This window comes from Drosophila guanche, unplaced genomic scaffold (assembly GCF_900245975.1).
Source record: "Drosophila guanche unplaced genomic scaffold, DGUA_6, whole genome shotgun sequence".
Lineage (NCBI taxonomy): Eukaryota > Metazoa > Arthropoda > Insecta > Diptera > Drosophilidae > Drosophila > Drosophila guanche.
Window position 1 is genome coordinate 5,000,176 of NW_022995744.1, and position 25,631 is coordinate 5,025,806.

Genomic DNA, 25,631 nt, shown 5'->3' on the forward strand with positions numbered 1-25,631 from the left:
GGTAAGGGTAAGTTAATGTATGTACACATTTGATCTATTCGATTATTGTATTCACTTGAAACGCCTTTTGTAGAAAAATTCGTTAGTCGTAAACTAAAATTGACTTGCCACAAAGATTCGATTCATCATTTCTACGTTGGATACAACAACTACAAAGAACTCAAGAGCCTCCTTGTCTGGATCAACACTTTTTGTTTTGATTTATCGCTTAACATAATTATTGATTTAGCTAGATCTCGCGACTGGTGCCTGTCTCCTTGCATAGAGGTTCATTTTCATCGGGAGTGAGCGGTACGAGTGAACAAACAATGAATGGTTTGCTCATAAACTTTCAATTTATAAATTCATTTCGCGTATATTTTATCAGTACTATCTCACCCTAACGATAAACACTAAACACTAGACTAGACTAACTTTAAACTAATCAATTCATGATGATCCATCAAATCGGAACGAGTGGGGTCAGGGTGGAAACGATTCGAGTCTCTCTGCAGAAGGCTCCCGGACCCCAGGCGCATCGCATAATCCATCGAATTAATTTGTAAATAACTTCTACAAAACTGTATGACAATACACACACACGTATAAAATGTTTCGATTAACTCTCGCTCCCACTCTCTCTCTCTCTCTCTCTTGCTAAGTACCGCTATATATAATACAATACTAATTTGAGAACTCGCTTAGTCGGTAAACGAAACTTAGCCTAGGCCTAGGAGGGGTAGGCTGCTGCTTAGGCGGCATGGGGCACGGGGCTTACTATGTTACACATAATCTAAGCTGAATCTACAACACGTTTGACGTTCAATTTAATTTGCTACAGCAAACCAGATGAGAACTTTGGGCTTTTCTTCGCTTACAATCTACTTGAAAACTTTAATACTTGTGTGTATTTATGGATGTCCCCCGGGTTCACGGGGTACCGGGTTAGCTTTAGAGGGCCTCAGTCGATGAGCTGCAGGGACCATGGTAGCCGTTTGCACTGGCCGGAGACGATTGGGCGGCAGCTGCTCGCAGGGCGCCAGCTCCTCCGCCGCCACATGCTGAGGCTCCTGGCTGCACCAGCTGCTTGTATGTCCCCTCCAGCCTGGGTGGATACTGCACAGATATGCGAGAGTTTAGCAAGAGATTCAATCAGTGATCAAAACTCACCTCTTGATTCTCATCCAGTGACGGCAGCAGCTCGTCCAGTGAGTTGGGCGTCAGTGGGCTGGGCGTGGGGATGGTTACTCGACCCAAGGCCCCATGCTGAAGCAACGCCTCACCGATGACTATCTGCGGTTTGTTCTGCGTGAGATGCTGCTGCTGCTGCAGGCGGGCCAGCCGCAGCTTCATCTCCTGCCGGATCTCCTTCTGTTGTGCCTCCTTCTCGAACCGCATCATGCTGTAGCTGCGCACCGAGGAACTCGTGCTGTGCACCGATGCTAGACTTGGTCTTCGAGAACCTAAAAGGAAGCACCAGAACCGGAGACAGTCATTAACCAAATGAGCCACAAACTACAAACGGATGGAAAGTAGTAAGTAGAAAGTATATTTAAAAGTATTTGCAAGTATTGATTGAACATCGAAGCATCGGCTTAAGAGAGTAACACGTTTACGAAAGATATAGAGAGAAGATATAGAGAGAGTAAGCGACAGTTCATTCCGAAGCGATTGAAAAGCAGAAGCAGAAGACTAAACGAGTGCGATTAGCTCAGAGTTTAGAGAGAGGCAGAGAAGAGTTCAAGCTGGACAAAGTTTCGCCAAAGATTTGTAGCTCTAGTGCTCAGATAATGCTACAACTTTCTCATTTGGGTGTCAAGTCATATATCTAATGTTTGGCCAAGCTTCGTACTCGTTTATACTCGCGTAGGGAAGAGAAGGATGCAGATGCAGAGAGTCCACACAGGCAAAGTTATTTGTTGCTGGTTTCAAAAAGCCATAAGCCGCAATCGAATTTTGATTTCAAGGCGCACAAGAAGTAGAGTAAGGATAAACTAGAAGAACATTCGAGCGAGCAAACAGACACAGATACATAGTATAAGGTTTAAGGTTTAAGAAGGTAGAAGGAACAGTGGCCATATCGTGTGGAAGTATCGATTGGTTGGGTGTGTGTGTCATAGAGCTTGTGTGTGTGTGTGTGAACTCAATCAAATAGTTTTGGGCAAAGGTCAGCCATAAGTTGAAGGGAGTCTCCGTGCCCGGCCAGCACCAGCAGCCGCCGAGTGGCTGTCTTCCTGCTGCTGGCAGGACCAGGAGGAGCCCCCTCAATGCATGCATAAAGTGTACTTGTGTGTGTTTTTGTGTGTGTGTTTGTTCTTAATTTGCATTGCATTTGAGTTATAGTTATTGGCAAAATTGTTAGTGTGTGGAAGTTCGGGGGAGGGGAAGGATTTGCTTTGAACATAGTCACCGCCATATTGCTTCAATATCATCTTGTCAGAGGTTGTCTCTTAGGTATCTTTGGATAGCATCAGATCACCGCTTTGTGGATTGGTAACAATCCTCCTCTCAAAATGGAACCATGATATATATTCGTACGAAACAATGATTAACATTTCATTATCATTTCAGTTTCTGTGATTTTTTAGCTGGAAAATATCGGTCGTTTGCTGTTTGCTGTTGAATTTATTCTGAACCCTCATCATTATCGGCTTGCGTGTATGTGTGTGTGTATCTGCGTTCTTTTGTGTGTGTGTGTGTCTGGTTATAGTTTAGAAATTATAACAATAGAAACAACTTTTGTATTTGGAAACAGAAGGGAGAGCTCGAAAGCACATTTAACATCGATCATCAAGAGAACATAAAATTTTGTTTCACTTTTCAACTAGTTCGGGAGATAGAATTGTAACCGATTTAAACACTAATTATGCAAGCAATGCGCTGAATCGTATAGGGAGGGATATATAGATCTGGGATGTGGCTAATATGATGGTGAAATGAAATGAGCTTGGGACACACGTAGAAATAATTAAATCTGATTCGAAAGGTAATCAAGGCCCTCATGTGGTATGTGTGTGAAAGTCGTACATGGAGATGGGGAATTTAACCATCCAATGGGTACAATGAATATTATCTCTACAAGTCTCTGAACAGTGTAGCTCTACCAATAACAAACAGAATTTAGATATGAAAGAAATGTAACTCCATCCAACGGTAAAGAACACACTTGGGTGGACGAGTATCTCCCCAACTGATGGAGACATAGAGAGAGTGTGTGGGGTGGAGATACAGATACAGAGAGAACAGGTACATAATTTAGAATTAGTTTCCATTGTGATGTTTGGAGCTGTTTTGTGGTTACAGATACGGATAAATGGAGCATGAAAAGATGACCATGATGTGGATATGGATGCTGAACTGCTGCAACGAAGGATGTGGATGTTGAGCGATTGAAGGAGGAGCGACTGAACGACTGATGATTGAGTTGAATTACCGCAAATCGGGGCGTTTCACTCGCCGGCGTGGGGAGTGCGCCAATTTGCAAATGATGCAGCTCGGCGCCGTCAGTGCCGTTGGTGTCGCCATAGGTATCGGCATCGCTATAACCATAACCATAACCGTAACTATAACCAGCAGCAGCACCGCTGGCACCACCACCACCACCACCACCAACAACGACACCACCATGGACATCGCTGTCATGGCCATGTGCGGCGTGTGTGTGTGCTGGGACAGTGCTGGGATCTATGCTATGGGGACCGTAGTCGTCGTCATCATCGTCATGGGTTCTATAATTATTATCAATTCCATTCATGCCCAAGAGGGTCCTAAATCTATCCTGATTCTTCGACCTGGCCGGCGACAGCTCGAAGCTGAGCAGATGCCGCTGATGGTTCAGTTGCTTCTGCAGTTGGCGGTTCATCGAGAGCGAGCTCTCGCAGCTGCGACAACCGCTCGCACTGCCACCGCCACCGCCACCGCCACCGCCACCTCCGCCACTGTTCTCGTCGAGATCGTCGCGCGAATGCTGGCTGCAACCCGCTCCGGATGTGTGACGCGATGAGGCGCGAGAATTTTGTTTGGACACGGCCGCTATGTGACACGATATGAGCAATATGGCGGCCGATCTAGCCGCACCTGTACGAGACGTCGACACCAGTATGCCCTTCGACCCGCCGCCGCCGCTTCCTCCACCTCCACCTCCAGCAACACCTCCTCCAACTCCACCTCCACCACCAGCTCCACCTGCTGCTCCGCTAGCCTGTCCTCCCACCGAAGCCCGTCGCTGCCCAAAGGAGCCAATAGATCCCGTCGAACGTATGCTAGACCGCGACGACGGCCGTGCCGAGTGCACTGTCAGCGGTATCCCTGAAGGCAAGAGAATCAATCAATCCAATCGTTTGCCCTTGCGGCGAAGATCTCAAACCTGTATCGCTGGAGTAAAGAATGGGCGGCGGAATGCTGGCATCCCCGTAGTTGCGGTGCCTGGGATACTTGGTCTTGCTGAACAAATGCAGCACCATGCAGATGAGCCCTGCCAGCACGGCAATGCCCGTGGAGACACCGAGCAGCGTGGGCAGATCCGAGCTCAGCTCGCTGAGATCTATCAAAGGAAACACATCAATCGTTATGCTGCAGACGTGGAGTGCCTCGGAGCCTGTCGGTCTTACCTGGCGTGCAAAAGACACGCCGTGTCGGCTTCGTGTAGCTGACCGAGTGGAAGCCACTGGCACACTGGCACATTGCATTGTGGCGCACCTGAACACAAAGGGAGTTCTCGTCGTTGTAGGTGCACGTCTCATCGTAGAAACACTGATCGCCCAGCTTTTTAGCTGTCAAAGAAACGATCATTAAATGCCATGAAAGAAGTGTGTAAATACTTAGTTCTGATCTTACGTTTGGCGCAACCCTTTATCGGTCCCAGCTGCACGGGATAGTTCCGCTCGCATGTGCAGGTCTGCGTCTCCTTGTCGCAGGCCACATGTAGCAGCTTCACGTCGCACTTCAGCTCGTTGCACGGCGCCCCAATGTACTTCCCCTTTGCTGCAATGCGGAAAACAAAAACCCATTTGCATCAATAATAAATATTATGCAATTTAATCCACATCAATGTGCAGTAAAAGTCCTCCCCAGCAGTTATGCAGATTGCTAGGACGTGGGCAGCTTTTGCATTTATAATTCGAAATAAAGTTCGAAATTCTGCTGGCATACAAATGTCAGATTATTCTGCTCTTGATGAAATCGTTACTTTCTGTTACATTAAACTGAATCTAACAGTATTGTGGGGCCAACCCTCTGCTGTTTTGCTGTGATTCTGTGCCTAAAGACGTATGAAATGAACCCATGACTGCCCATGAATCATCAAGCCCACCGCTGCGGCAGCTGCAGTCCCCAGGTGGAAGGGAAGCTGCATGCCAAAATCTAAAAGTTAAGCAACAACAAACCCAACAGCCACGGGGAAACCTTGGACCACGCAGACAGACTGGATGTTGTGCAATTTATGGCGTTCATGATCTCTGGGGGATTCCAGTTGCAGCTTGCTCCGGGAAAATGTCATGGCAAAGCCAACCGAAACGCAACGGAAGTCTGGCTAAAGGAAACACCGTAAAAATGTTGGAAAGAGTGAAAATAAATTCACAAAAAAAACACTTTTTAACTTCGTTTTTAGAGAGCCACAAACTCAGGAAATTTGTTTTCTTTTTATTGCCAAAGAATTTAAAACGTTGCGGAATTCGTTCTGGATAAAATATTGGAAAATATTGGTTATCGGGGAACAAATTCGTTAACAATATTTACACTTAACTTAAATAATGTATGCCAAAAGGATATAGTTTCTATTAAGTCTGTTTTTAGCAGTCCTTACACATTTCTGTGATGGATTTCGACACACAAAAGCATCCCAAGGCACCCAACTGCATTGACCTTAATTTTGAAACAAAAGCCCGAGGGCGTCTTAGTTAGCTGCTTGACCCCACACTCACCTGACTTATTATTTAGCAAGGCATCAAGTTCGTCGATATCGTCCGGATAACTGCCATCATAGTCATCGTCAGGCACATTGGCAGCGTCACGTTTCTGTGCGCGTTGTGGTTGTTGCGGCTGCTGTGCCGTCTGTGGATACTCGGGCTGCGGCTGCGGCTGCGGCTGCGGCTGCTGCTGCTCTGGATGGTGTTTGAGTTGGTTTAGATCAATGGCTGATGAGAGATTCAGAGCCAGCGCCGTGTGCGAGGCCGAGGCAGACACGGAGACGGACGCATGGAGGAGCAGGAGGCAGCCATAGAGGAGCATGGCCTGACAGAGCTGCATGGCCATCAGATGGCAGCCGTGTGGGTGTGGATGCTGCTGTTGCTGTTGCTGGTGTGGCGGCTGCCTGCTGGGTGTGGTGGCCAGTTGCAACGCCAACAGCTGCAGTCGCTGCAAAAGACGCGGCAACGTTAACTTCTCCATTTTGACATTTTTGTCGTCGCTGTTCAACGCTGCCCGCCCCAACGCCGTGGCAATTGTTCGAAAACTTTTGCCATTCGGGCCGAAAAGTTTCAATTGTTGTGTGCACTTTTGATGTCGCTTTTGTTTCAGTTTTCTGTTTCTCTTGCAGTTGCACTTGCACTTGCAGTTCCCGCTTGGTCAGTGGCTCAGTTCGGTTGGTTGGGTGCTCCGTTTGTCTCCTCCTTTTTCGGACAAATTGGCCAGCAGCCCCCTGGTGCACACGTTACGGTCGTGTACGTCATGCGACCCACCGCTGCAGCGTTGCCTTTGCCTTTTCCTGCCGTCTGCCACCGTCAAGGGGCCGACTTGCTGCTCGCTGTGACCCGTCGACCTGCATGATAATTTTATATAATTTTACCCTGCAAGGCGCTTGCTTGTTTTCCTGCTGCTGCTGCTGCTACTGCTGCTATTTCTGTTGTTTCTGCGGTTGCGGTCATCAACGTCATCATCTTCGAGTGACCCACTAACTAATGTTGTGTGTGTGTGTTGCATGTGCAACGCCGCCGCACCACCTAGACTGCCTCCTGTTGCGCCACCCCCTTCTGCCGCTGGTGGTGGGGTATTAATTCCATACAAGTTGCAGATTTATGGCACGAACTTTGAATCTAGGTTGGTCTTCTGCCACTGCAACTACTGCTCGTTATCCCCGCCTGAAATTGAACGGAAAAAAAGGTCAAGCATTTACATTTGAATATTTGTGGCATGTTTCGAATATAATCGTACATAAGCAGAGCAATTCGTGGTTATTTAATCACAATTTCAATCGCTTTACAATTACTCGTAAATGCCCATTCCATATTCAACTTTTACTCAAATAAATTTCATTTTATTCTTTATTATTCTGAAATAATTTCACACTAGACAATGGGATACAATACTTCGGATGCCACTCCGCATTGATTGTTCTTGTTGCGTGCCATGCGGATGTAGCCTTTCTGACTGCCCCATGAGTTCTTGAGCAGCCAGTAGTCGCCGGTGTTGGGATCGGTGCCGTAGCCCACAACCAGAAGGCCATGATTAACGTTGACTTTGCTGCAGGAGGAATCGTGGAAAACGCCGCCCTTGTATAACTGAATCGAGTGCGCATCGATGGACACCGCCAGAGGACCTCGAAGCAGAGCCTGCGCCATTTACCGCTCGTTGCCCGCGGACGATAGCGACAGACGTCGACGTCTCCCTGGTAAGGGTAGGACGATTCGGTGTCGATGCCGCCCAACTGCTCGGTGCAGCCCATGGACCTCCAGGTACTGTAGCCCTGCTCCGATCCCAGGCAACAGTCGACGAGGTTCTGCTCAGACAGCGACTGCAGATGACCGTATTTGATGGCGTAACGACCCTCGATGACTCCCGTGGCAGCAAAGGACCAGCAGGTGTTGAAATTCCCCTGATCCTTGACATCGGTCACAGCATGACGGGCCCGCCAGTCCACAGTTCTTGGTAGAGCTCCCAGCTCCACATCCGGCGGCATAAAGTAGACATCCCCCAAGCCCTTGGAAGGTTGTACCCCACGGAGTAGTCGTTCCCTGAACTCCTTTGGCGACATATCCGCAAACTGATTGACTCTCCTGACCCATGGCCCAGCGCTCATTGTGCTCGGCAATCCGCCGTTTGTTTTCCACGAAAATGAGGAACCGGAGGCGATGCTCCTCCGCCGAATGGTAGCTCTTGTTGTGGTGCACTTGGAAGTCCTCCCACTCCGACCAAACGGCCATGCCATGGACGATTGATAGGAGGATAAATAAAACAATCAAAGCCTGGAGCTGCATTCTCTCCAACGATTCTAAAGCGAAACTGATTGATTCCATGGAACACGGACCCAATTTATGGGATCATCTCATGCAGCGATCGGGCAATCAGAACTCACTGCATTCCTCTGATTCATACCAATGGTTATGGTGCTCCAAACCACAGAAGTATTCATAATATGAATCCTTAGTATTTATATCCAGCTCAAGATAACATTTTTAATCTTCCTTTGACTCACGCAATCCACCAGTAACTTTTCCAAGATTTATTCCGCACAATTTCCACCTTGAGATCCAAAAGTTGCTTCATCCAAAAGTTTCTTCCATCACAAAGTCCCGACAAAGCACAAATCTAACAAAAGAAATCCACACACAGCTGGCTTCAAAGACAAACTGAAGAAGTGTTTGTTTGCTCTTTACTTTTGTGCCACAATATTTGTCCACGATCTATGCAAAATAAAAATTTTGGGCCAGACTATAAATGCCAGAAGCGCGAACGGAGGAAAGCTCATTTTGAGTTCGCAAAGTTCCCGAAACAAAAAGCAAAATGAAGTTCTTATTGGTCCTCACATTGGCTGTACTAATTGCCCACGTGGCGGTGGCTCAAGTAACGACCGATCCTGATTATGAATACGATGAATCGGATTTGGCTGAGGGTGACTATCCTGAGGACTCGGCTGATGGTTCCAACACTGGCGTAGAAGAGAGCGGAGATGGCGACGACACTGACGGCGGTTCTGATGATACTGAAGATGATTATGAATCGGAAGCCACCCCAGTTGCCCCCACGCCAAAGCCAAAAACCCAAAACAAGCCCAAGCAAAATGCTGCCGCCAAAAAGAACAACAACAAGAACAACAGGAGGAACAAGGTGGCACCCAGGCGTCGCGCTGCAGCGGCCAAAAGGCAGCAGCAGGCCAAGAAGCAGGCCGCTGCCAAGAGGCGCACACCTGTTGCAGCCAAGAAGCGGACCAACGCTGCTGCTGCCAAAAATCGCAGGCGCTCTGGTTAAACATTTCAATGCAAATAATAATTGAATCATCTAAATAAAAACTTACTGAGAAATCGTTCCACGTTCTCCAGCATAAATGTCTGTTTATGGATGAACATTAAGTGTTCTAGAAAAATCAAAAATGTTTTCTTATAACTAGTACCAATAGAAGCTTTTCCTCTTTATGGATTTTGGGATCTACGATGCTTGAAATATAATAGTAATTGTGTGTAAATAAACTGAAATAAATAAGGGAACATGTTCATCTTAGATAATTAATATCTCACTGGTTGTTTTACGTAATGTCTTTTAATTAATTGTTTATTTAATGGTAAGCTATCCAGAAAACCCTAAATCTATACTTCCTGGCTTCGATCTTTGCCTTAGCATAAGTTCCAAGAAAGAATTGAAAACACTTTGCAGTTGATTCAAATGATAAAACCATCAACAATGAAAAGACACACACAGATGTTTAAACAATAGAAAAGCTCTCCATATAAAAAATTCACAAATTTATGAACAATTGAAAGAAAAGCAAACTAAATCGTTGGAACAAATAAAAGAATAAAAGATAAAACATGTATCTCTGCTTCGAAAACCCTATAAATAACACGAAGTCGGGCCCATTTCATTACTTTATATTCTCGAATTGAAAACGTTTTAAAGATCCCGAACAAAATGAGATTTTTGTTAGTGCTAACCGTGGGCATATTGGTCTGTGCCTCTGTACTCGCCGCTGAAGATGCATCGGATAGCTCCGAGTATGACTATGATGATGATGACTATGATTACGACGAAGATTATAGCTCTGAGGAATCTGAAGATGAAGGTTCAAGTGATAACTCGAATCAAACTACAACGGGAACGAGTCCGAGCAACGACTCGGGAGTGAGCAATGAAAGCTCTGCCAGCAGCGCATCCGAAGAGAGCTCTGAAGATACTTCCGCGGAAACTAATGCTGGATCAAGCACTCCAGTAACATCCCCAAAGGCAAATCCATCCACGCCGAAAAAAACCCAGAAGCCTGCCGCCACCAAAAACAACAACAAGAAGAACAAGCAGCGTAGGCGAACCAAAGCAGCGCCCAAGCGACGCACCACAGTGGCACCGAAGCGTCGCCAGCCAGTTGCCGCACCCATCAAGAAGCCGACACCTGTGGCAGCCAAGAAGCGAGCCACCGTGGCAGCAAACAAACGTAAGCGGACTTCCGGTTAAATTAGGGAAATTGTATACGAATTTCCTTATTTCTATCCATTATTCCATAATACATATGGAAAATCCCTAAATAAAAATGATATTTCAATATCAATGTTTTCCAAGATTAATCACATGCTCAAAATACTCTTAAGTTTGAACTGCAGTAAATATGTGACTATTGTGTGGAGGTTTATTGGCTTAGATCTGCCGGCTATACGCATAAATTAAGAATAACGACGAAGCAGGATTGGCCCTACTCCTAAGGCACACAAGGCTGACTTTCAGTTTGCGGTGCCTACTTTCAGGCAGTGGGTCTAACACTTGAATGCGCAGCAGCTCTGCGCCATTTCTGGCCATGCTTAGAGGGGAACCAATAGTGTCCATAAATGGTAATTAGAACCGACCCACACCCACGCCCAGGGACAGACTCTTAATTACTGATGCGCAAAGAGCAGGCATCAGGGCGACAATTGTTTACGGGCAACAACAACAGCAACTACAACGGCAGCAACCGAAGACAGCGTCATCGGGTGGCACAATGGGTCCATTGTTTTCGAATTCATAGCCCAACATCCTGACATCCTGACAGCGGCATTGCCAGCTAGAAATCCCGTGTAGCCATTGCACTGCGGCGCACACGCAAAAGCCACTTCGCATCCAAGTGATTGTGTGCCCAGGAGAGATAGCAGCCAGTTCCCATGCACGAGTAGTGGCAGCCACCGCCACCACTCACACACACACACACACACGCGCGCGTCACCCGCTGCGGCAGCTTAGTGGGCAGAAAGTGTGGCAAGAATCTGAATCATCCTTTTAGCTATTCCTTTTGCCAACTCATTCCCATCCGCGCTCAAATCAGAGAGAAGTCCGGATACAACCAGTTGGTGGCGAAACATGTAACCAGCAGAGGTCATCACAAAGGATATTTACATCAGCTTTTACGGTACATCTTAAAAACCTCTGCACATCTAGCTATATTACCAGAAGGGATAAATAAATCGATCCAAATGCAGGAACACCTTAACCATGTAAGACATTTCGTTTATTCCCGATCCATCAGCCTAGTCTTGTGGCAGGGGTAAAGACACAATTCTAATAATCTGTTAATCGATTTTCTGTGCTCCCTTTTGCAATAGTTTCTTCGTCTTTTGCTTACTTTCACTGTCGAGTAATATTGACAGGCACATGTCTGAGGCGTACAGGGTACATTTGACTTGGCAACGTGCTGTGGATGCAAGCGTAACTGGAAGCAGCAGTAGAAGGAAGAGAAGGGGGAGGACAGACTGGCGTAGTGGCAATGTTAATAGTATCTGTAGCTGATGCCTTAAGAGGAAAATGCGATAATGTGAGCTAAACAATGAACAATGCAGAAATGGCATAAAAATAGCCAGAAGTGGGATATGTGTGTGGAGTGGGTAGGTGCGCCGCTGAATGACAGAAATTATAATGGAGAATGGGCTTCGCCTTGGTGTCTGAGGATGATGGTATCCCTGCTGTTGGCACTTATGATGTGAATGATGATGGCAAGTGTCTGATGTACTCTATATGTACAAGGACCCCTACAGTTCATATGCATGTAGGTGTGGCTGCTGACGTTGAGTTGATGGGCACACATCAAAATCTAGATGTTGCTCCTGACATTTACACAGCTTAAATGGGAGCAACTTGATGGTGGAGGATATTTAAAAGGTATACTCGTAGACCTGCCAATGCTAATTTGTTGTGTAGTTTTCTATAAATACTCGTTAATGGAAAACAATTTTAATTTTCAGCTCCCTTTCAATGCTTTATTTTCGCATTATTTTGTGGTGAGTAGGGGAGGAGGAGGAGTGGAGTAGAAGAATCAAAAGTTTCGTTTCGCTGGCCCAACAAATATCCAACCAACCTGGCGATGGGCAAAAGTGTTTATGTAATTACGGGCCCGGTTCGTGGACTTCGGGAGGAGGCGGAGGAAGGTCAAGAGAGAGAGAGAGAGAGGGAGAGCAAATAGCAAAGAGCAGAGCAATTTATGTAAGTGCGAGATATTTTTATGTCCCAACGAGCCATTAAGGGGACTGCATAATGCAATTTGTGCCCAACTCTTTGCATATAAATTTTCAGTCAGCGGCAGCTAACGGAAATGCATGTCCAATGGATGAAGAGAGGCGGCCGAAAAGGGTTAGACGAGACGGCTTGGGCTTAGTGGATAGCGACAGGGGGGCAGGGAGCACGAGAGAGAGAGAGAGAGAGAGATGATACAGTAACGGTATAACGGAAGCAACGAACGCAAACATCATCCTGCTGCATTCTGCATCGCCGCTCTAAACTGCTTCGGCTCTTCGGCTGCGTGGCCTCCTTATGTAGTCACGACTTGCCGCCGCAAAGTCACAGAGGGCAGAGGCAAACACAGAGGCACAGATCTTAATATTTAAGATTCTTCCTATTTCCCGCCATGTACTTTGAAATTCTATATTGAAAATAAATACTTTTAATACTTTTTTCCGACAATCAAAATTCAAAATCAAAAGAGCCCGCTTTTTGTTTTTGTGTGAACATTTTCGCTCTGACTCTCTTATGTTTTTTATTTCTCTTATTTGCTTTGTTGTTCTCTGTTAATGTTTGTTTTGCTTACATTATTCTCTCTCCGAGTCTCGGACGATGGCTTTTGTTTGTCTTTTTGAACAAAAGAAAAATCCGAGAGTCTGGCATGTTTTGTTTAAACAATTCTTCTAGCAGCAAGCAGCAAAGCAAAAACACAAAGCAGCAAAGTCAGTCGAGCAAACACACACATAAAAGCAGACTTTGGCAAGCATGCACTTTTATTTGTATGTATTTGGATGTGTTTGTGTGTGTGTGTGTGTGTGCCCTGCTGCTGCTTTTAGGCACTGATAAAGGCAAATTTTCATATGCCGCGGGCCCTCCCACTTCAATTTCGAAACCTCTGCATCTGAGAGTTCGGCAACGGCTTTCGGCTCCTCACCAACATACATACACTGCCGTTAAAAATGTAGGTTACACACAGCACCGACAAAATCGCGTAGAAACCCACACACCCACGTACATGCATACGTACGAGTGAATTTGTGCAAAAATACACACATGCATGCATTCACACGTGCACACAATAAAATTTCTCTTTCTCTTTTTTTACCTGTGTGTTCTGGCCTGCACACAGGGCTAATACATTTACATTTTCGGCTCTCCGAAGCAGAACTTAACTAATTCAAAATTGTGGTCTCCCCGAGGCTCAAATGTGTGTTCGCAAATCTCAATTCCCATTAGATTTAAGTGAATACCTCCATGGTCCATGGTAAATTGTAATTCCAACCTCTATTCAAATATTTATCACTATAATTTTCTTTACATTTCATTCGCAATTTAATCTAGAAGCCATTCAAGGCTATGCGGCATCCTGCTCCAGCTCATTGTTAATTTACATGTACATATGTATGTTGTATGTATACGATATAAATTGTTTTTGTTGACTTTTTCTGTGTCTATGTGGGACCATGGAAGAAAATGTACCAACAATTGTGTTACCCCAACATAGAGCTACATAATAGGTTTTGTATGTATGTGTCCACATAGATTCATGCATACGTATGTACCCATCCTTTCTACGTATAATCTAAAGAGTCTAAAAAAAAACGACCGAAAGCTAATCAGGAAAAATCAACGATTGATTTGATTTACAGCATTTTTCGCATCCGGCACTCTTTACCTCGTTGTGTGTCCTCCAGCTCCTGTTCTTGTCGATGCTCCAATTAACGGCACATTGTATTTGCCTCTTTCGCCCGTTGATTCGCATTAAAACTTTCACATAATTTGCCTAACTTTGTGTGCCTCTAATCACTTAACTTTTTCCATTTAGTGCACACGATTCAATTAAATAGTAATGCAATTTTAACTTCGATATCATGAACGCACACTTCTTTGGGTGCAGTAAGTACATTTAACTACCACGTCCACCACTTAAACATTTATAGAACACTATATTTTGAGCCATGTACGATGCGAACTTCCGTAACGAATATGTTTTTGCAACGGGCACTTGTCCTTATACGTATACGCACTTCCTCCTTTTGCCTTTTGCAACAAAAAGTGTGACCGTGATCAACTATACCGTCTGACCACCCGCCAATGTTCAAGAAATACTGTACATATACCGAAGAAAACACGAAGTTAACCCACTTGGATGCCTTTATTAAATAGGCGAACAAATTGTGTTTAGCCGCGATAAAGAGGTTTTTAAATTTGTTTTGTAGATTCATCGTTTCTCTATAAGCCGGCAGCTCTCATACCAGCAATGTGAAAACTAAAAGTTCTTGTCAAACTTTAGCTTACCTTCCATTTCTCGATTCATATCCATAGTTGGCCTCATGCTAGTTCAATCCGATCCAATCAACTTGTTCAGTTATATTCAAATAGATTCAAACACATTGTTACAAGTTTTTCAATGATATTCAATGATGGTTCAGTCATGTTCAATTAAAGTGTTCAATCATATTTAATAATATTTAATCATTTTCAAGCCTGTGCCAGCATTTTTAATCATGATCGGTCCTTTTCAATCAAGTTGGTGAAGTTCTTCAATCATGTTCAATGATGTTTATTTAAGTTCAATCATATCTAATAAAGTTGTTTGAGCTGCAGTACCAGGCTCAATTATGTGAGCCAACGATTTTGAGCTGATTGCAATTAAAATATCGAACGAAGGCGATGTTTTTAAATGTTCTTCCAAGTGTGAACGTGAGGCATGCGAAATCCCAAAACGCGTTTTTCACGCTTTTGCTACAGAAAGCTTATGTCGGAGCAGACAATAAGTTAAGCCGGCAGAAGAGCTTAGCTTTCCAAATAACAACATCAGAATCGAAACAGAACTCAGATTAAAGTGTAGATTATTCAGTGCAGATTTCCGGAGAATGCAAGTGTTTTTAGTGCTAGTGCTGCTGGCGGGCCTGGCGATGTCAGGTGAGTAAATATAAGGTTGCAAAAAGTGAGAGAACTAATTTAATGTATGCACATATGTAAATACTTCGATGTACATATGTATGTATGCGAAAAGTGGCGTGAGACTGACAAGACAATAATGGCTGCCCTTTACCGTTTGCATTTGATAAACTCCTGCTCTTTCTCTCTCCATGAACATTAACAACAACAACAACCGCTACTTCAGGTCAGGCCACTAACCCGCCGCGCTGGGATGCCAACTACATTGTGAAGGGCACCCTGTACATACCATATGCCGAGATTGCGGAGCCATTTTACGCTTGGTATGATAAGAACACCAAGCGATCCCGCATCGACTACTATGGGGGAATGGTGAAGACGTACCAGCTGGCGGGGGAGGGCGATTACGGTACACTGCTGAAGCTGGCGCCCATCACCACGCATGAGGAGATGAACAAGCTGACCTGCCTGCAGGTCAACGGCACATCCGACCAGAAGGTGGAGATTCAGAGCATTCTGCCCGACGCCAAGCCCTTCCAGCTGATCGGCACCGAGACCTTCCTGGGCTTCACCTGCGATAAGTTCCGCCTGGAGGAGACCATCGGCCAGAAGAAGAACGTGTACACACTGTGGGTGCGCTACAAGAAGTCGCCCCACTACCCGGCCAGCCGCATGCCCATCCCCGTGCGCTACGAGATGCGCGGCTACAACACGCTCCTGGGCTCCCACTACGATCACTACTACCTCGACTACGACAGCTACGAGCACGACGATATCCCCAACGAGGTGTTCGAGATCGACGAGAGCTTGACGTGCGTGGGCTTCCCCGGGCCGGGCACTGGCCATTATGCCACCTTCAATCCGATGCAAGAGTTTATGTCACCTACCGATGAGCACGTGGAGAGGGCCTTCCACCACTTTAAGCACAAGCACGGCATGAGCTACCGCACTGAGAAGGAGCACGAGCACAGGAAGAACATCTTCCGCCAGAACCTGCGCTACATTCACTCGAAGAACCGCGCTAAGCTGCCCTACACGCTGGCCGTCAATCATTTGGCCGACAAGACCGAGGAGGAGCTGAAGGCCAGACGCGGCTACAAATCCTCTGGCGGCTACAACACAGGCAAGCCCTTCCCCTACGATGTGTCGAAGCACCGGGATGAGATTCCCGACCAGTACGATTGGCGTCTGTTCGGTGCTGTTACCCCAGTCAAAGGTAGGCCCAAATGCCTGGCGTTTCTTCATCCTTAAATTAAAATTGAATTTGGTTTCTGTTTCAGACCAATCGGTGTGCGGATCTTGCTGGTCCTTTGGCACCATTGGCCATTTGGAGGGCGCCTTCTTTCTCAAGAACGGTGGCAATTTGGTGCGTCTCTCGCAGCAGGCATTGATCGATTGCTCCTGGCCCTTTGGCAACAATGGCTGCGATGGCGGTGAGGACTTCCGTGTATATCAGTGGATGATGCAGGTGGGCGGCGTACCCACCGAGGAGGAGTACGGACCGTATCTCGGACAGGACGGCTACTGTCGCATCAACAACGTCACCCTTGTGGCGCCCATCAAGGGCTTTGTGAATGTCACCTCCAATGATCCGAATGCCTTCAAGCTGGCCCTCCTGAAGCACGGACCCCTCTCCGTGGCCATTGATGCCTCACCAAAGACCTTCAGCTTTTACTCGAACGGCGTGTACTACGAGCCGGAGTGCAAGAACGATGTGGATGGCCTGGATCATGCCGTTTTGGCCGTGGGCTTCGGCACCATCAAGGGCGAGGACTACTGGCTGGTGAAGAACTCTTGGTCCACCTATTGGGGCAACGATGGTTACATCCTGATGTCAGCACGCAAGAACAATTGCGGCGTAATGACCATGCCCACTTATGTGGAGATGTAGAACGCTTCTCGCATCGCTCGATTATATTTTTGCTTTGTATCTTTATACCTTTTTTTTATTTTCTCGCCCCACGGGCTCTAAATATGCAATAAATTGAAATGAGCTGATATGTGCTCTTTTTTAATCCCAGGCTTTGCTTCTTATCGGTTCTCTTATGGTATGGCTCCATAGTTCTATTGGCTAAGTTCAGCCGAAGCGATAAGCGGGAAAGACCAATGACACTTGTGCCCTGCCTTGCTATTGCTCGATTTGCAGCAGCAAATTTCCTTTTTAAAAGCAATTTCAATGCAAGCCCGCCAATTACTTTTGAAAGTAGACTTGTGCACCCATATAAATGGGTTAAGGTGAACTTTTTCAGCTCATTCGCTGTAGTAGGTATTTTTGTTCATGAACCCATATCCCAAGTATCAATATACATAAGTTTATGCAGCTTCGGTATATTTCTAAGGGCTCTATTAATTATAGTATTAGTGATGGGCGTCTAACTAGCTAGTAATATTAAAAAGAATAACAAAGTCGAGGAAGACGACTTAGCATTTGCGGTATGTACGGAATGTGTACGGATGTTATATGTTCGGTATGTTCGATATATTTATAAGGGGCTGACAATATATTTTGTCGATAAATCCACGGTCACACTGCAGCGAAAGTGCGGTAAATTTGTACAAGCAAATTACAAAATAAAACAAAATTTTAATATATAAGGTCTTAAGGTATACAATCCAATGAAAAGGAGTATTTATAATAAGCAAAATCGATTCTTCAATCGGATTAAATTATTTATTCAGTGGTGAAAGTCTTTGCTAGCTAGTAATATCAGATAGAACATCAAAATCGAGGAATCTGATTTAAGACTACGGTATATTTACGGTATTTTTTGAAGATGCAATGGTATATTTTGGTATGTTTACGAAGCCCTGACGGTATATTCTATCGATAATTTCTCGGCCACCTCGGTGTGCGGTAAATTTTTACAAAATACAAAATTATTTGTTGATGTTAATATGGACGTCAAACCATTAACTGACGTTTTGTTAGTGGACACCTCAAAGATGTGTATCGCATGCCGTGCAACTTCCGACTCAATGGTCAACATATATACGAAAACGCGCTTTAAGCTGCACGGACAGGAGCAGGAGCAGCAGCTGTGTCTGGCGAACATGATAAATAAGTGCACTGACTTCAACTTGAGGCTGGGTGATGGATTCCCCACGCTCATGTGCATGGGATGCATTGAGGCGACCAAAGCTGCTTTCAGATGGAAGCGCCAGTTCGAGGAGAGTCGCCGCTTCTTTGCACAGGTGATAAAAGCGGAAGAAGAACTCTGCGCGCTGGTGGAGGAAGAGTGGATTCTGACAGAAGTAAACGAAGAGTCTCAGGGACCAGGAATACCAGAAGGCGATGTACTCACTTTGGGTGAGCCTAATAAGGCAATGGGAGACGACAGAATCGGCAACTACGAATTACTCGAGCCAGTAGAAAAAGCCATGGAACCCATTGAAGAACCAAAGAGAACCAGACAAGGGAGACTTTGCAATAAAACAAACGAGGGATCCACTCCAGCGAAAAAACTAAGGCCTGGAAAGTGCAAAGGGTTCCCAGCCGACGACACGCACCGCCAGAATGAAGATGAGACAAAGTCGCTTCTGCATACAAAATTCGCAAGTGGGAACAGTAACGACTCGAAGCTGCCAGTTAAAAGAAATAAACCTTTCCGGTGCTCCCAATGCTCCAAGGCTTTTATGCATAAAGTCCATATCGATGCTCACATGAGACTTCATACTGGGGAACGGCCCTTTCGATGCCCCCAATGCTCCAAGGCTTTTACGCAGAAAGGCAATCTCGATGCTCACATGAGACTTCACACTGGGGAACGGCCCTTTCGATGCCCCCAATGCTTAAAGGCTTATACGCAGAAAGGCAATCTCGATTCTCACATGAGACTTCACACTGGGGAACGGCCCTTTCGATGCCCCCAATGCTCCAAGGCGTATACGCAGAAAGGCAATCTCGATGCTCACATGAGACTTCACACTGGAGAAAGGCCGTACCGGTGTTCCCAATGCACCAGTGCCTATGTCCAAATGTCTAGTCTCAATCTTCACCTCATGCACCACCACCCTGAAAAGCTGCCGTACCAGTGTTCCCTCTGCTCCAATTCTTATGCTGAGAAGGTCGCTCTAGAAGGGCACATCAGGCGCCAACACACTAAGAAAATCGAGGAAGTGAAGACCACACGCGAATACAAGCTGCGATCTCGGGCCACAGGACCATAACGTGCCCTCCTTTCTTGATTTAGTCTTTGAGTAGTTTGAGTATTTTTAAGGGTCCTTCATGATATGGTTTAATTTTATATTTTAAATGTGCGGCCTCTACCTCTGCCGCGTCTCTGCTTCTACTGTGACTCTGCAGTGTGCGGCTCTAGGGGAGTGGAGCGAACTAAAGGAGCGTGTTGGCCTGAGAAGTGTTAAAGAAACAATGTAAAATGTAGAAGCGTCTCACACGTCCGTTCTCGTTTTTTTTTCTTCTTATATATTCCCAACGTAAACTAAAGTACCTGGTCAATGCGTACTAATCGTCGTACGACCATCCAATTTCGATGTAGCGATTAAAAAAACACAAAAAAAAAAATTTTAAGATCTCTATTTTCTAAACACTACACTACCTACTCTTTCGCGTAGTCTTATTTTTCTTTTGTATAATTCGCTTGTGCATTAATTACTGGAGTCTTGTGGGACAAATAAAGAATGCAGTGCCCTTCGCTGGGGAACCAGCCTTCGAAGAGCGAACCAAAGACGATTTTTGTATACCCGGTACTCGAAGAGTAAATAGGGTATATTGTATTTGTGCACAAAGTAAATGTATGTAACACACAGAAGGAAAGAGTATATATATTCTTGATCAGCATCAATAGCCGAGCCGATTGAGCCATGTCTGTCTGTCCGTCCGACTTGTTGAGCGCCTGGATCTCAGAGACCATAAAAGCTAGTACCACCAAATTTTGCATCCAGACTTCTGCATGCTCACACAAATCTACAAATTTGAAGATAAAAGAAAACTAAAAACGCCATTCCGTAGGGAATGGCCATATCTATCAGATCACCAAATTGGGATCCGATTGCATCATTATTATAGCCAGAATGAAGAAATTAATATGCAGTGGCTAAACCCAAGCTGTCCCGCAGCTTTTGTTGTTCTTTTCACATTCTTTCATTCACACTCTGCTTCTGCTTCCCTCGGCCCCTGCCTCTGCCGACTTTTAACCCACCCCGTGTGCGTTTTGCAGTGTCTGCCGCGAGTCTGCAGTGTGTGGGTCTAGGGAAGGGCGGCGAGCTAACGGAGCGTGTTAGTGTGAGAAGTGTTGTAGATGTAGATGACAGATGAAGAAAATATGTAAAATTTGGCAACACCGCTAAGGTGCAGATGTAGTACTGAGTGCCGGGTATAAAACGCTTAAGAAGCGTCTCACACGTCCCTTCTCGTTTTTTAGTAATTTTAAGATCCGATTAAGATTAAGATTAAGAAATATTCAAGATTTTATTTGATATAAAACTGAGTGTGTTTCCATGTCATATTTATCGGAGCGTGGCGGGGTCTCTATCGAAGCCAGTACATTTAGTTTGACAAAACGTAAAACATTTAAAGATATTTATGTAAATTAAATAATTTGTGGGTTCGTTCCCATTGTCTGTCCCGCACCAAATATGCATTCCAGCATGTCAGTTTGTCCTGTAGTCCAAGGGACAGGACAACATCCTTCCTTTCTTCCTTATAGCTAAAACATTTATCTCTCCTAGCTCTAACAAAATACAACATATTGTTTCAGATTACTTGGTACGACTTCCATTCTAGGCGGGGCTATTCGTCCGCCTCTGCCAGCTTCTTCTTTTTGTGGGCGCGACTGTGGAGAACGAGTTGCGCCCTCTTGGGGAATGTCTTTGGACAGTGTATGCACTGGAAGTGGAGCGGCGGTGGTCCCGCCTCGTTTGGCTCTGTATCCTCCGCCTGATCCACCACCCTCATGGTGAAAGGTCTCTTCTTCCGTGACGGGTTGGGGGTAATCTCTTCGTCCTCATCCTCTTCCTCTTCCTCCACGGCCTCCTCGGTCTTTATGTTTACATCCAAGTCCTCTGTCTCGATTATCTCAAAATATTCCCCCGCAGTGTTTTCGCTGTACACCTCGTTGATCACGGGCACAGTGGGATAAGCGGCATCCTCGATCTCTGCCTCGTTCATCACCTGCACCGGTGGCGGCTGCCAGGCGGCGTCGTTTGGACTTGTGGATATTTCCTCTTCAATTGGTTCTCTCTTCACCGGTGCCTGGCTCTGCATGCTCCGACAGTATCTGCGCTTGAATCGAAATGCCTTTCGCAGCTGCTTGAAGCACGGCTCGCATAAATGCTGATGATGGCCGTCGCCTTCTTCGACACTCAGACCGGTGCACTCCTTTATGAGATTCGCCGGAAGGTCTTCCGGCTCGTAGGGCAAGCTCTCATCGGGTTTCTGTCTAGCAAAAATGTCCACAGGCGTCTTTGTTGCCTCTTTTAGGCAAATGCGACACATTTTCTTTAAATCGTCCATAATTTTTTTGTAGCGTCCATTAACAACAACATCTGCAATTGTTACCGCGGACTTATCGATAAAATATACCGCTTGACACTCAGAAACATACCTCCTCATTTTCAAAAATACCTCTGCCCCTTAGAAATATACCGAAATCTCAGTTGGATATATCGATAGTTGGATGGTAGGACGAACAAAATAAGTATTTACCAGCACTGGTACACTTAGCTGTAAGCATACAGAAGAATTTAGCGCTCATTTCGAAATTATATTTTATACAATTATATTTAATTCAAACCCTACGTAAACTTTCTAGGCTTTTAAATCTTTTTTCATTTTCTTCAGCTTCATCAGTTTCGGCTCAACAGCCATTTTCTTTGCTTTTTTTGAACGATTTTCAATTGTTTTTGTCGTTTTGGTGGCCTTTTCCCTGCCGTCTCGCTTTTTGAGAAACTTTTCCGTTTTCTGGACCTTCTGCAGCTTTGCGGAGTTCTGGGTCTTCGCATCAATCTTAGACTCTGGTCGAATCTTTGTGGATATATCCTCGCGATCCAGCGGTTTCTTGGCCCGCATTTTGGCCTCCGATTTGCGAACTTTCTTCATTTGCAGCATGTATTCCGGCACAGAACCGCCAGAGTTTTTAATGATCATTGCAATGCTGAGAAAAAGAAACCAATCGTTATAAAAGAGTGCACCTTGTAGCAGCATAAGCTTCCGAGTTACCTCCTCAAATTGGCCGTATCATCCTGGGTGAAGAAGGTAATGGCACGGCCTGGACGGCCCGCACGACCAGTGCGTCCAATGCGATGAATGTACGAGATGGTCGTGGGAGGGAAGTCGTAGTTTATCACCAGGTTAACGCCTTTGAAGTCAATGCCGCGCCCCATGAGCTCCGTGCAAATCAGTACCCAAATGTTTCCCTCGCGGAAAGCGCGCACGCAGTTATCACGCTGATGCTGGGAACGCTCGGCGTGGATCACGTCCACGTTGATGCCGTCATAGAGCAGCTCTTCAAACAGCTGCTTTGCACGGTCCTTGCTCTGGACAAAAACAAGAACAGGCGGCTGAAGGCCTTGGCGCACTAGGTCTCTCATGGCCACCAACTTGCCACTCTCAGACCCAACGAAGAGCAGTTCCTGTTGGATTGTATCCGTAGCACTGTTCTGCACTCCAATTGTGATCCGCACAAGGTTCTTGAGATGCCGCAACGCCCACTTGGCCACTGGGACCGTGTAGGTGGCACTGAAGAACGCCACGCACTTCTGGGGATGTGAACAGGCCGCGTAGATGTCATCCAGCTGCTCCTTGAAGTTGTTCTGGCCCTCCTCCATCAGTCGATCCGCCTCGTCCAGCACAAACCATTCGACACCCTTCAGATCCAGCAGGGGCGGTTGCTGCTGTAGCAAGAACCTCACCCGATTCGGAGTGGAGATGAGGATATCATACTTTTGCTTGCACTCCGCGCCATGCTTTTGTTTGGCTTCGCTCACTTTGCTAATGAAATGTGTGCGCAGACCCGTCTCCCTCGTCAATTCCGAGCACTCGCGATAGATTTGCTGCGCCAGCTCTCGCGTTGGGGCCAATACCAAGGCCCTCAGCCCGGACGTCTTGTGAGAGCGCAGGCCATTGATAATGGGCGTGAGAAAGGCCAAGGTCTTTCCCGAGCCAGTGGGCGCACAGGCCATCAGAGCCCGCTTCTGGAACAGTACCGGCAGTGCTTGCATTTGTATAGGCGTGGGCTGGGAGAATCCGTACGAGAGAACGTTCTGTTGCAGGCGCGGCAATAGCTTGTAATCCCTAATCAGTTCATCAAAGCTTAACACGGGCGCCGGAATGTTCTTGCCCAGCGCTGTTATGCTGTGCTGTTTTCTCGCTGCATTCGCCTGATCCGTCAGCCTTTGCAGTTCCTGCTGTTCTTCCGATAGTTTTTTTTCACCATTGGCCTTTTTGCGCTTGGGCGCAGTGCCAAGAGCGCCTGCTGCATCTCCCAGAAGCCGAAATTCTGTGTTTTCCGATTCCTCCTCTGCTTTCTTAACTTTTTGCGGCTGTAGCTCTTGATCAGCCTGAGAACTGACCACTGTTGTGCTTGGTTTTGTAGGGTTCTGTGGGGGCGCAAATTAGTCGCTGCGTGTTGATTTATACCTGCACAATTTATACGTACCTTTGGCTTCTTGGTAAACCGTACTCCCGCCGTTAATAGCTTAAATATGTCATGCTCGTCCATTTTGTTGCTAATTATTTCTTCGCACGTGCATTTGTTTTGCCTCAGACCAGAGTTGCCAAACGGCGATAGGAAAAAACGATAGCGCTATCGATACTATCGATGGTTGAAAATATAAACAGCTGTTGGACGACATCAAATATAATTCTTAGCTTAATTTCTTACAAAGATATTGGAATTATTAATCCCCCGGCTCCATGGCCACCAACTCATCCATGAGGTCAACACGCCGACGCAACCCTTTAGTGTTACTCTCACTCCCTTTAATGTCGTCCACTATGCCGCCCCAGGTGAAGTTGATCTGCCCTTCCGAATTAGCCAGTTGGACCAAGTAATCATCTTTGAACTCCTCGCAGAGATTGTGCATGGCACAAATGCTCTCCATAATGAGACGCACTTCGTTGAGATCCCGCGCCTCCAGGGCGTAGAGAGTGTTGAAACGACGAGCCAGTGCGTCGAGGACCTCCTCGGCCAGCTGGAAGGCAGGCTTCAGCAGATCGTTGAACACCGCATCCTTGCGAAAGCATTCCGACTCGATGGGTCGCATCAGATACGACTTGAGCGGAAATACACTGTTGCCAATGAGGTAGCTGCCCGCTGGCATTGTCCTGGGATTCAACGCAAGCGTTTGGCCAATTGGCGACTCCTCGAAGGTGTACTCGTTAGCCAGTTCCACATAGCAGTCGATTATTTTCTTCTCGGCATTGCAGATGAGTTGCAGGACCACGGGAACCTCGGCATGCTCCGACTCAAGAAAGACATCCAGGCGCTTCAGCGTAATGATGCCAAAAAGCTCTTTGAAGCACTTGAGCTGCGGAAGGCTTTGATAGGCCTGCAGAGTGCTCTGCTGCGCTGCCAGGGAATTGGGCCACTTGATGAAGCTCTCATAGTTGTCGGATATAACGCTCCAGAAGCTGCGGACCACCTGTTGACAAAGTGCCCACGGTAACTGATACTTCCTGGAAATCTCTTCGAAGTGCTCGTCGGTGGCAAGCTTCCACATGGCCAGCGACACCAGTGTCTGTGGTGGGGGGCTCGGGTACCCTGGCAGCGTAATATTCTGCAGTATCTCCTCCAATGCTTGTTGAATTCTCTGCAAAGGGTTGGTGGGCGTTACTCAGTGACACATCCAGGGGGCAGGTGGGTGTTTTCTGCGACTCACCAGAAACGATAGCTTGCGCATATGCAAATAAGACTCGAATTGAGCATCCACATAGCGATGGAGTAGATTTAGATCTCCATATGTCCACTCCAATTTGGCAACTTTGTGGCGTGTCTGTGGCTCCTCTGGCTCCGTCGTCTCTCTACGTTTCAGATCTGAAGACGAAGCACGTTTTTGCTGCATCATTGCAAATATCTCCGCCTCGTCGTCATCACTTGCCGCCAGCAGAGGGTAACTATTTGATGAAATCTCTGTTTGGCCTTCGCCCCTGGGCTGCTGATCAATCAGCATATCCTTAGTAATTATGGAAGCAATATTGGCCAAAACAGCGCGCTCCTCCATGGTGTGTTTGTTTTCTGTCTGCTGTCGTGTGATTCTCCGGCTTTGTGGTTGTTCCAACAACGACGCCCAACAACAACCCCCTTTTTGGCTTCAAGGAAATTTATGTACACACACGCATGTGTATGCTAACAGGCTGTCAGCTGTTCGGGCGCCACTTAAGGGGCGTTTGAATGTGAGCACACTGT

The 25,631-nt window shown here is 46.3% G+C and overlaps 9 protein-coding genes across 13 annotated transcripts; 4 read left to right on the plus strand and 5 right to left on the minus strand.

Annotated features, from left to right (window-relative positions):
• Positions 1–321: 321 nt before the first annotated feature.
• On the minus strand, positions 322–14,389 carry LOC117580095. 5 transcript variants are annotated; one of them, XM_034266357.1, is made up of 9 exons: positions 14,039–14,385; positions 6,065–7,055; positions 5,901–6,007; positions 4,816–4,962; positions 4,590–4,751; positions 4,346–4,522; positions 4,156–4,287; positions 1,150–1,442; positions 322–1,095 (listed from the first exon to the last, which is right to left on the minus strand). In XM_034266357.1, exons 2-9 carry the CDS (start codon positions 6,364–6,366, stop codon positions 931–933), a joined length of 1,485 nt encoding a protein of 494 aa, XP_034122248.1. In that variant the 5' UTR covers positions 6,367–7,055; positions 14,039–14,385; the 3' UTR covers positions 322–930. The 5 variants fall into 5 exon arrangements, with proteins under 5 accessions (XP_034122248.1, XP_034122247.1, XP_034122246.1 ...); XM_034266356.1 differs by having other exon boundaries at positions 4,165–4,287; positions 5,901–7,055; XM_034266355.1 differs by having other exon boundaries at positions 5,901–7,055.
• LOC117580485 (cathepsin L-like) lies at positions 7,263–8,117 on the minus strand. Its single transcript, XM_034267067.1, is given in 3 exon segments — positions 7,263–7,513; positions 7,558–7,967; positions 7,969–8,117. Coding segments are annotated over 3 exon segments (810 nt in total).
• Positions 8,651–9,239, plus strand: LOC117580098. The gene is made up of 2 exons (XM_034266359.1): positions 8,651–8,785; positions 8,816–9,239. The coding sequence occupies exons 1-2, from the start codon at positions 8,698–8,700 to the stop codon at positions 9,160–9,162; spliced, it is 435 nt and encodes a 144-aa protein (XP_034122250.1). The 5' UTR covers positions 8,651–8,697; the 3' UTR covers positions 9,163–9,239.
• Positions 9,820–10,356, plus strand: LOC117580492 (histone H1.3-like). Its single transcript, XM_034267079.1, has one exon. The coding sequence runs from the start codon at positions 9,820–9,822 to the stop codon at positions 10,354–10,356; it is 537 nt and encodes a 178-aa protein (XP_034122970.1).
• A 745-nt stretch (positions 14,390–15,134) lies between the features above and the next one.
• LOC117580097 (digestive cysteine proteinase 1) lies at positions 15,135–17,203 on the plus strand. Its single transcript, XM_034266358.1, has 3 exons — positions 15,135–15,288; positions 15,494–16,483; positions 16,548–17,203. The coding sequence occupies exons 1-3, from the start codon at positions 15,240–15,242 to the stop codon at positions 17,156–17,158; spliced, it is 1,650 nt and encodes a 549-aa protein (XP_034122249.1). The 5' UTR covers positions 15,135–15,239; the 3' UTR covers positions 17,159–17,203.
• A 588-nt stretch (positions 17,204–17,791) lies between these two features.
• LOC117579216 (gastrula zinc finger protein XlCGF48.2) lies at positions 17,792–19,541 on the plus strand. Its single transcript, XM_034264983.1, has 2 exons — positions 17,792–17,842; positions 18,149–19,541. Exon 2 carries the CDS (start codon positions 18,163–18,165, stop codon positions 19,432–19,434), a length of 1,272 nt encoding a protein of 423 aa, XP_034120874.1. The 5' UTR covers positions 17,792–17,842; positions 18,149–18,162; the 3' UTR covers positions 19,435–19,541.
• Positions 19,542–20,922: 1,381 nt separating this feature from the next.
• Positions 20,923–21,801, minus strand: LOC117579965. The gene has a single exon (XM_034266139.1). The coding sequence runs from the start codon at positions 21,737–21,739 to the stop codon at positions 21,017–21,019; it is 723 nt and encodes a 240-aa protein (XP_034122030.1). The 5' UTR covers positions 21,740–21,801; the 3' UTR covers positions 20,923–21,016.
• A 167-nt stretch (positions 21,802–21,968) lies between these two features.
• Positions 21,969–24,026, minus strand: LOC117579479 (probable ATP-dependent RNA helicase DDX52). Its single transcript, XM_034265374.1, has 3 exons — positions 23,883–24,026; positions 22,445–23,823; positions 21,969–22,379 (listed from the first exon to the last, which is right to left on the minus strand). The coding sequence occupies exons 1-3, from the start codon at positions 23,943–23,945 to the stop codon at positions 22,034–22,036; spliced, it is 1,788 nt and encodes a 595-aa protein (XP_034121265.1). The 5' UTR covers positions 23,946–24,026; the 3' UTR covers positions 21,969–22,033.
• Positions 24,027–24,067: 41 nt separating this feature from the next.
• Positions 24,068–25,584, minus strand: LOC117579481. The gene is made up of 2 exons (XM_034265376.1): positions 25,105–25,584; positions 24,068–25,035 (listed from the first exon to the last, which is right to left on the minus strand). Exons 1-2 carry the CDS (start codon positions 25,444–25,446, stop codon positions 24,124–24,126), a joined length of 1,254 nt encoding a protein of 417 aa, XP_034121267.1. The 5' UTR covers positions 25,447–25,584; the 3' UTR covers positions 24,068–24,123.
• Positions 25,585–25,631: the final 47 nt, after the last annotated feature.